Here is a 10,485-nt window from a genome sequence, read left to right as displayed (position 1 = left end):
TGGAAACAATCGCACACATTTGACTCTCGTCAATCGTTGCGAACATATTGCACATAAATTTGGCGCAATGAATTATATGTGATGTATCATGTTGATCTCACGGTTTATTTGATGGAACTATGAGGCACACACATCTCGATAGTTAAATCCGTGTGCGATGTATTTGCCTTCGAGCTAGGGATGCAAGCGGGGCGGGTTGCTGGATGGACCTTTGCTCTATGCCTTTGTTAATCTTACTCAATCACGTAACCCCTTTTGCACTAATTTTGAGTTCGCGGGACGGGATGCGGGACGCTGCCTCCAGCCCTACTTCAAGCATGGCTGAAGCGCGGGCACACGGTTTATATATTTTTAACGTAAATCATTTTTTTCCAAGCGATTCCACTAGATCGAATTTCATTATCATCAGATAACGAAATACAGCATATTATAGGCTCAACAGCCATCATCAAAACAAAAAACCGTGTACAACTGATCGTTCCTAGCACACATAGATCCGTCTCTTCCGTGTACAACTGAGGGCTTTAATACCCCGTTCCATCTCAAAAACAAAGGGCTTAAATGACCTGATCCATACTAGTGCTCCCAATCTCCCATGATAAATACATAGGACGTCAAACCAATGTACGCGCAGACAGCACCCATGAATTTAACCTCGTGAACTGAAGAACGAGCTTAGGGCTTGGAACCATCCTTGTTCCATCTATTCAATCTCTCCCGAGCAGCCTCCACCTGAAACAATATTGGAACAGAAACCATAAATGAATATACCTCCTGCCCTCTGATTTCTTAATAAGTCAATTATATGAATACGTGAGTAAGTGACAATCTTTTCCATATTGTGATCATCGGATTGTTGAGCAAAGCTAATTACCTGTTTATCCCAATCCGTTCTACTTGTTATGAACAAAAGCACAATAGTTTGGACTAGTGTTCCGAGCAGCATGCCAACCCAAATACCCTGTATCAACAGCCAAATAGAGTTCATTAAGATCACTACTTACAGCTACAATGAACAAGGATAATGAGTTAAGTAGCCGATTCACTGTCAAAATAGCTTCTTCTAAACTAAGTATCTTACCTTCACATGATATCCAAGGACATAACCCAGGATTGCTCCAATAGGAATGCCAATGAAGTAATATGTTGTGATGTTAACATACGCAACTATCCTTTGCCAACCCGCACCAACAGCAACACCTGCAGGAGAGTCAAAGGCGGTTACGGTTTCAGGGAGTAAACCAAACAAGACCAGGTAACCAAATCATCCAAATGCTGAAATAGACCTGATAATACTGGTTGAACACTGTTGAGCAAGATGGAGAAGGCCAGCAGAGGCGATAGGTCAGCAACTGCGGCAGCTACCTCTTCACTCTCAGTAAATATGTAGGAAAGTTTTCCACGGAAAAAGAGGAAGAACACGAACAACACAACGCCTATTGTGAAAGAAGTGGCGACGACATTCAAGATAGCGAACTTGGTCCTTCTTGCACTCCCCGCTCCGAGCTCATTTCCCACACGCACTCTGCAACGTATATAGAAAATCATTATCACGGAAATTCCATAAATTGGTTCCAAGGAGATCTAGACCAAGAAGTTACGCTGTTGCGGAGAAAAATCCGATAGAAATCATCATCTCCCAACCGTTGATGTTAAGGCTGCACATTTCGAAAAAAAAAACCATGGTGCATATTAGTTTATTCAACGATATATTCACCAGGTGACTAGCTGCGAAATCTGGTTAACAGGAGGGGAAAACGAAAGAGTCTTGAAGAAGAATGACAGCCATAGTGAAGTGTCAAGTAAATTAGGAGTATATGTTACCAGATTGAAAGAGCGTCAAGTGCAATCTCTGCATTCTTCATGTACCCGGTTAGGAGCACCAATATAGTGTTGTACCACATTTCCAGGCTGAAAAAGGCAAAACACTCATATTATTGCTAGGCTATGTGAATACCATGTCTTGATAGATATGGACAGTGAACGGTCAGCACATTTACACTCAAGATTATCCTGACGACGTACCAGAGCATGATACCAGAGGATACAGAGAGCTTGATCATGGGTGCAAGGTCGGCAAAGGCGGCCGACGAGAATCCTGTCCATGTCACTGGGCAGCCACCGAAGAGGACGAATGCGAGTTGCACAAGCGCGGGAAACCACATGGCGATGATCATGGAGGTCATGACCCCTTCAAGTCCTAGGTGGTACTTGGCGGTCAAGAGCCATGACAAGGAGAGATGCAAGGCGAGGTTGGCGACGGCGAGGTAGGTGATGATGGCGTTCTTGCCCTGCGCCTGCAGGTACATCTGGAGCGTGAAGCTCAAGACGTAGGAGAACATAACGGGGATGAACCAGAGAGAGATGGTCCCGGCGACGGCGCAGATGGAAGGATCCTGGCCGATGAAGGTGAGGAGCGGCCCGGTGAACAAGTAGAGGGGAAGAGTTAGCACGGCGCAGCCATTGAGGATGATCCAGGAACGTTGCAGGTGGATGCCCATCGTGTGGTACTGTTTTGCCCCATACGACTGCCCGCACAGTGTTTCCAGCGCGCTCGCCATGCCCAGCTGCATTCAATGAACACACATCAGTTTTTTAAGGTTTGCACAAGGTTGCTTGATCCACAGATATAGAAGAACTCCCTCACTCCGAGATTCAGATCCATAATAATTGTGGTGGTTTTAGTTTAAATTTAAGCTAAAGCTACGATATTTATTATGGATCGGAGTAGTTGTCATGGTCGATTCCTTCCAGGAAATGCTCGATAGCAAACATGTTGCTACTACTAGCTCGGCCCTCGATGGAAATGAACTTACTTGAAGAGAACGTGTTCTCAGCCTTTCTAGGTATTTCAGGTGTACAAAAAAATTAGGAAAAAAGAACTGCACATCGTATACATGCATATGCATACAGATCTGAAGATCCGGTTCCAAAATCTGCTGGTAGAGACAATAAAAATCGACCAGTTTGTTGTTTGACCTTAATTACTTGTCGTGTAGCTCATGCTAATATTTGACGACAACGAATTGGTGTCGTGTAGCCCCATGCTAGCTCTACCGTAGCCACTACGCAACTAGAGTACCATGGCCTCCGGAGCACCCTGATGAATAAGGAGGAGAGCAACTATACCAGGATTCCGTTGCTGAAGCGCATGAGGACGGTGGAGACGAGCGCGAAGGCGGCGAGCTCGGTGGGGCCGATGTGGCCGATGAAGGCCTGGCTGATGACGGTGAGGCCGAAGGAGGAGAAGCGCGTGCAGATGGACGGCCCCGCCACCACCCATAGCTTCTTGTTCTCCTCCAGCAGACGCCGCCCCAACCCTTCTTCCACCTCACTGCCGCTCTTGAGCAGTAGCGGGACACTGTTCTCCTCTTCCATGGTGGACGATGGTGCCTCAGCGCGCGTCTGGCCGTCACCTCTCGAGACCAGCTAGTATTTATGTACGCCCGTCTCTGCCTGTCCGACTCAGTATATATGTGAGAGTTGAACCACTTGTTCATGGGCCGGATGCGATCGACTGTCTCGCACCATCGCAACAAGCCACATAGTATGTACACTTATTATTGCTCGAGAAGCCGCCATCAGATCTCATTTGACTTGCAGGCAACGGAAATATATAAATTTCCACGAGATCCACGCCCGCGCGAACACCGCCGACGAACAGTATAGAGTATGGCTCGGTAGGTATGCGCTCCTCGATCGGGCGTCCACATCGTAAGATGTTGATTGGCGGGAGTGGACAGATAGACGCCTAGCTATTTTTAGAGACTTAAAATTCGTATTTTAAAGTTTCAAAAAAGTCTGAGAAAAAAAATAGGACTAGTCAATGATGTGTACTACTACAAACCAGTAAAATCTCAATATAAAAGCAACTTCATAATCTAGGCTGCACAAAAATAACAAAATCTGACAAAATGTTATTTTTATGTAGCCTAGAATACAAAGTAGTTCGTATTGAGATTTTGCGCGTTTATAGTACATTTCCGACCTGTAGAATTTTGTTTCAGATTTTCTAAAAACTTAGAAATATGATTTCTCGGTATTTGAAAATAAAGGGGCTCATGTAACTCGGCCTCCGTACCAAGTTTCCATCTAAGATTGGCCTCCACATGGCTAGAGTCCATCTGTCGCAGGGATCCGATTAATTTCGTTGGAGTTGTACCGAGAATGGTAACTTCACGGTTGCTTCGATGTATAATGCTTAAGCTCAACCCGGTATTTCAGTTGAGAATAATAATAAAAATTGGAAGATGAAGATCTCGCTTAAAACCAAGGTGTTTGTGTGGTACCTTTATTGAGGGTAATCCTCGCCAAAGATAACCTTGGGAAACGCAATTGGTATGGACGTAAAAAAAGTAAGTCTTCTTTCAACGTGACAAGACTATAAAGCACTTATTCCTCCGGTGTAAATTTGTTAGATCTATATGGTCAGCTATCTAGATAGGTTCTACCTTATATCCACCATGTAGCCTTACGAACATATTTGGCAACCGGCTTAATGAGATGTCGAACCTAGGTTTAAGCTACTTATTAGGGTTGGAATGATTGCCACTATTTAGTCTCTTTGGCTATGTAGAAACGACAAGGATTTACCCGTGCACAACTAGGCTTTGTTTGTGGTCGCCTCAACAACGTGTGGAGCATCACGATCTCTTTAGTCTTTATGAAGGTGTCTACACTGTTGAAGGATACGACGAGGGATTTTTTTCACAACATGGATGGAAGTGTGATTTGCGCATTGATCCTCCATCGCCTTAGGGCTCATTTTTTCTTCCCTTTCCGGTGAAGTTTTTTATGCTTGTAATATGTGAATTAAAACGGCCATGTCATCTCAGTTATGCTGAGGGGCCATGTGTAATGCTTTTAAAAAATAAAACACCTATTATCGGAAAAAAAATAAACGTGACAGGTAGGTATACCGTATCTGCAGAATCCAGATAGCATAGTGGTTTGTGCCAGGAATATATATATATCTAGTAACATGAAACAGAAAAAGATTGTATCAAAATAAACTTGAGTGCTTGCTCAACCCCATACCTCTGTGGGTTTTTTGGAGAATCATTTTATCACAAGAGGAAGATGCATGGTCACTAGGGAGTGAATTTCTTCCTTTGTCTAGCAAAGCTTGTTTGGTTGAAACCATGTTTGATGAGGTTAGCTCTCAGACCATGGAACATTGTTAACCCTACTAAACTTTGCATTTAACATTTTAAAACATAAGCTTGGCCTCAAGACGAGCATGAAGGTTAGCACATCATATCATATATCCAGATAGGTAACTATTATTACTATTGCTACACGCATGTGGCATGTCCATACCCTTTCGCTCCTGAGAAGATTAGGGTTCATCTGCCTCTCATCGGTGGCCGTCTCCGATCTGGCCGCCTCTGTGGCCTTCGGGCCATGGAGGTGAGGCGGACCGCGGCTCTCGTCAGCCGGAGGGCTCCGTTTTCTAGTTTTGGGGGCTTCGTTCCCCGTCTTTAGGGTTTCCGTTTGTAGGGAAGGCACTCAGGTGGTGGTGGCGGCGTCTCGTGGAATAATGTTTCCCCGGCTTCAACCCCGTCTCGATGGCAACGGCGAGAAGCTTGTGGGTGTGGTGTGGTATTTGAGGATTTCATCTGGTTGTGGGGATCTTCGGATCATCAAGGAGCTTCATCAGCAGTTCATCTTACTTCTTCGTCTGACGGATATTGTCTTTTCGACCCATTCGGCATGGGCGTACGCAGAAGGGTGCCCGGGTGGGCCGTGGCCCACCCTGAATTTTTAGAAAACATTTTATATTTAGTCATTTGAGTAAATTTTTATCACACATGAGCAGAAAAAATAGAAAATAGAGGTGTGTGCCCACCCTGGGATATTTTTGTGTGTCCGCCACTGCTGTTCGGCGACTTCCTGTCCGCAACCAACAACGTCAGGCCGATTCAGGAAGGAGCGGCAGCGGCAGCCTCGTCGTCGACATGGTCTAAAGGTTGAAGATCTCAAGGATCTCGTTGTAATTTTTGTTTTTTTTAGGCTGCTTTGTACTGTTCGATATTTTTCTTAATGCTAGTGTCATATTCGCAAACAAAAAAACTATTATTATTATTGCTATCTCTCGAGCCACACTAGGTACAATTTTTATTGCTGGAGAAACCAGCAGATTCCATTTTACTTGCGGGCAAACCGAAATATATAAATTTCCACGAGATCCGCGCGGCGCGAACTCCGCCGATGCGCAGTATAGAGTATAGGTCGGTAGGCATATACTCCTCGTGCGTCTAAATCATACGATTGGCCTCCAAATGAACATGGCATATGGGTACTCCCTGCGTTCTCGAATTAAATCTGGAACTGAACTTGCACTGCATAATGGACTTTGGACATAACTCACCTTGGACCACGTAGGACTGAACTACATCGGACTTGGACAAACTGAAGGCATCTCCAGACTCCAGTAGTGCCCGACGGGCAAACAGACCGATGATATCCGCTTGTGTTCCTGCGAACATGAGGAGAGAGGAAAACCCCAGCCCCGCAGTCCGACCCAAACGGGTCAGCCTGTACTCGCAGATCCATTCGTGTTCTAAATTTGGGTTGAAAATGCATCACCGCTTAACCGTGCGCGTGTCTGCTCCTAGTTTTCTTGGACTCGCCAGCTACATATATCCGCTCATTGAAATAGGCTTTCGTCCAGTTTTATAAATAAAGCCGCAACGGTCGAACCGATACAAGGTGGAGAAGAGAACCTCTTACAAAGCAGATCAAAGAAAAACAAAAAAGAACACAGAGACCCCAAAGTTGTCACGAGGACATTGACACGAGACCGAGTCAAAACGGGGCTCCACAAGGACACCCCCAAGAGGGAAAACGACACATTGCGCCGCCGCCATCGAGACCACGGGGTCTAGGGCTTTCACCCGGAGCCGTACACGGGGCGGATACCCACAACGACGCCCCCAAGAGGGTTACGATACCCGCAGGCACCGCCGTCGTTGGCGCCGAGACGCTGAGCTTTCGTCTGGAAACATCCACACACCACGCCCGACAACTCAGCCGCCCGTTGTCCCTAAGTTGGGCATCCCAAACATGATCTGGGGGTTGCCGAGGCCGAAGCACCGCCAACACCAGGACCCCCCACTGTCCGCTCCACGCCATCCTCATGACCGAAGAGAGAGACCACCACCACTGAAGCGTTGCCCGCCGAAGAGCCAACCGCGCAGTCCACCTTCCAGGGCCGCCGCCCCGGCATCCCCACGAACTCGAGCCCATGGATTAACCAGCACACCGCAACTCGAATCGGACAGGGTAGGAAGGCACCATTGACAACAACCATCAAAGCACACGGTAGCCCAAGGGAGGGGATCCACCCTCCGACACCCGAGGTGCCCGCCGTCCGGACGCAGTAGCATGGTCAATGTGGCCTAAATTAGGCCCGGTCGCCTGCCAGGCCTCGATCACGCTCCATTAGGCGTGCCACCACACTGCTACGCCCAACTCATCGTCGCCATCCACCTGCAGCACTGGGCCGGACCAAACCTTGCCACCATCAAACCGCCATGTGCTAGCCAGACACCGTGAGCGGCGTCGCCGCAACCTCACTCCTCGCAAAATAGCGTTGGCCAAGACCGCGCACCGCCACCAAGAAGCACCCCCGCCACAACGCCCGGGGATAGAGTCGGGCCGTTGTCGACGACTCGACGCTACCATGCCGCCGGTCAAGCCGGACACTTTGTCGGTATCGAAGAACTCGCCACCGAACTCGAGCAAGAGCCTCACCTCCGCCCTCCCGGATAGAAGATGAACCACGCAGCTGTACTGCCGAGGACTGCCGGAACTGGGCCCACCTGGCCCAGGTCTGGCACCAGCGGCGGTGCAACCTGGGAGGAGCCCCACCGGCGCTGGCCACCTCCACGGCCCTCCTGGCCCTGGACGCGGCCCGCCTGGCCCAAACCCGGGCCGCTGCCGCCAGCAGCCTCCTTCGTTGCCGCCCTCCGCCGCCGCCCGCGGCCATATGCTGCGCCAGCCCACACCTCCGTTGAGAACAGCCGCCGCCAAGCCTCGCCTTCGCCGCCGGACCGAGCTCTACAAGCCCCTAGGAGCACCGCTGCTGACTGTGTCTGCCTCGCGCAGGGCCCCTGCGAACGAGTAAAGAAGGTCCCACCGCCGCCAGCACCGCGCGGGCTTTGCCCGGCGGCCCTCGCTGGCGGCGGCGGAGGAGGAGCGAGGAGGAAGGTCGGAGACTCGCGCGAGCTAGGGTTCGCCCCTGGCATCGTCCGTGGGAGCGACGCGCAGGAGCGGTGCAAAGCGTTTTCTCCCTCCACTCTGTCTCGACATATATCTGCTTCGTCTTGTGCGCGTCCGTGTAGAAAGATGTTGGTGTCCGCTTCGCCTTGTGTGCGACGGTGCGGGCGGGTGGTACTGGTACGGCTTTCCGCCCCGTGTTAATGACCCTTGCTTCGGCTTATACATGTCAGCACTGGCGGGTGGCGCAGGGCTTCCGCGTCAGGCATTGATGGCAAGGCGGCGTGCCCTTTGCTTGTGCGGCCGCATAAAAGGTGAGGAACTGTTGTTATCGTGCTTGTGGACTACATGTGCAAGCTCTACGACGAGGGTCATCCTGTGTCGTGGCCAAACGTCAACCTCCTAGAAGGCTGGTTGCTGAATTGACGGCGGGTGACCGTGTCGCCCTTGACATGGGAGAGGCGCGAGTGGCACGGTGAGATCGGCAGGTTCATCCTCCCGCCCTATTTATACGACCTGACTTACACATTGGACAACTACAACTGGCACATGTCCAACTTGTGGGAGTTCGACCCACAAGGCCAAGCGAGTTACCTAAGCGATTTGGCCTACCTCAACGCCATGTTAGGTTGTGACCTATTCGACAACAACAATGTCGAGGACAAGGGCAACGAGGGGAACAATGGTGGGCAGCCCAATGTGACCATCAACCCTAAGGTCTAGCCGCCATAGCTGACCGAGTAGGAGGCCATCGAGCTCGACATGGCAGGGCATTGCCACCCAGCTATGGGAGTTTGTGCTTGCGTAGGGCAAGTCGTGACACCTCCGATCACTCCTACTCGCGATGCACCGCCACCTCCTCCCACACCAGCGTTTTTGCCTGTACCTCTTGGTCAATCCACCTGCTCCGGTGCCACGGCTAGACCTCCTCCCGTGCATTACTGATTGTATCCATGGGCGTCACCAGTCTTCATCGACCTTGGTGATGACGACTAAGAGGCAGCCATGATACGAGCCCTAGTTACATAGGGTTTTAGTTATCTATTTATTTTAAAAATGTATTATTTCAAACTATGTAAATTGCATTTTATTAACATATATACTTCAAAAAAAAATGCGTTGGTTTGCCGGGCAGCCCAGCCCAAATGGAAATGCGCTAATCTTTTGTCAGCTAGATCAAGCTACAGATGGGATGCCCTAAGGTCCAAGAGCCTAGGATAGGATCCATCCTAAGGGCATCTCCAACCACGCGACCCAAACCGCGCTCGCGCGTCCGTTTGGATCGAGCCGGACAAAAACGCGGCCCAGCGCGGGGACGCACCGCAAAAGCGGACGGCCGCGGCGTCCGGAACGACGCAAACCCGGCCCAAATCTGGGCTAGGTTTGCGTGGCCGCGGATGGCACGCGTCGTCCGCTCGCGTCCGCGCGCTGGTCGCCTCGTCTCCCTTGGGCCCACCTGTCGGTGACCAGGGAGACTAATAAATGGGGACTGGAGGGGATCTGGCCCTCCACTCCAGTCCCCACTCCACTCCCCGAGCAAAACCGCCGCCATGGCCCCGAAGCGACGGTTCGCTCCCGGAGCCAATGACGACGAGGCCAGCCAGCCAGATCGGCGTCGGCGCCGCCGCCGGCGCGGGCCGGAGGGAACCGCGGCGGCCTCCACATCGGAGAGGCCGCCCGCGGCGGTGCGGCATTGCCGCAACCGCCGCCTCTCCTCATCGAGCCCAAGCCGGAGTCCTCGGAGGAGGACCCGGACCTCCGCGCCGCCCTGATCATCTCGGCGGCGGAGGAGGCGAAATGGCCGCACCTCCATGCGGCCATTCGCACCTCCGAAATGGAGGAGGCGGCGCGGCGGGAGGTGGAGGAGGCGGAGGTCGGGAGCTCTACGCCTGTGCCCTCCAGGCGCGACGGGAGGAGGGAGGAGGAGGCGGCGCGGCGGGAGGAGGCCAGCGCCGCGCCGACGAGCGCCGCCGCCAGAGGACAAAGGCGCCGCGCCGACCAGCGGCGGCGCCAGAGGCTGTGCGCCGCCGCCGGGCAGGAGAGGCAGCAGCGCCTCGAGGAGGAGGCGGCGCGGGTGGCTCCGGACCCGCACTCGCCGTGGGAGGAGGCCCTGTGGTCTCCGTGGCCGGAGTCTCCGGCGCGGTCGAGCCACAACAGTGCCTCGCCGCTAGAGGGTTTTTTAGTTTTAGTTTAAATTGTAGTTTAAATTTAAAAGCCCATATAGGGGCTTCTTTTGTTAGTTCTATTTGCCCAAAATAGGGCTAT

At 51.3% G+C, this 10,485-nt stretch overlaps 1 protein-coding gene across 1 annotated transcript; it reads right to left on the bottom strand.

Annotated features, from left to right (window-relative positions):
• Nucleotides 1-379: 379 nt before the first annotated feature.
• On the bottom strand, nt 380-3,454 carry LOC127297385 (protein DETOXIFICATION 21). Its single transcript, XM_051327691.2, has 8 exons — nt 3,130-3,454; nt 2,026-2,567; nt 1,825-1,911; nt 1,602-1,658; nt 1,287-1,525; nt 1,082-1,200; nt 875-961; nt 380-732 (listed from the first exon to the last, which is right to left on the bottom strand). Exons 1-8 carry the CDS (start codon nt 3,376-3,378, stop codon nt 676-678), a joined length of 1,437 nt encoding a protein of 478 aa, XP_051183651.1. The 5' UTR covers nt 3,379-3,454; the 3' UTR covers nt 380-675.
• Nucleotides 3,455-10,485: the final 7,031 nt, after the last annotated feature.

Source organism: Lolium perenne, chromosome 4 (genome assembly GCF_019359855.2).
Source record: "Lolium perenne isolate Kyuss_39 chromosome 4, Kyuss_2.0, whole genome shotgun sequence".
Taxonomy (NCBI): Eukaryota; Viridiplantae; Streptophyta; class Magnoliopsida; order Poales; family Poaceae; genus Lolium; species Lolium perenne.
Note: the sequence above shows the minus strand (reverse complement) of the source record. Positions and strands in the feature narration are given on the sequence as shown.

Bases quoted from the DNA above. Each gene is read 5' to 3' on its own strand.
- LOC127297385 (XM_051327691.2), bottom strand. From the start codon at position 3,378: ATGGAAGAGGAGAACAGTGTCCCGCTACTGCTCAAGAGCGGCAGTGAG. The intron at 1,912-2,025 runs GTACGTCGTCAG...TGCCTTTTTCAG, and splicing joins TCCTCTGGTATCATGCTCTG to CCTGGAAATGTGGTACAACA. The intron at 733-874 runs GTAATTAGCTTT...ATATTGTTTCAG, and splicing joins GAACGGATTGGGATAAACAG to GTGGAGGCTGCTCGGGAGAG.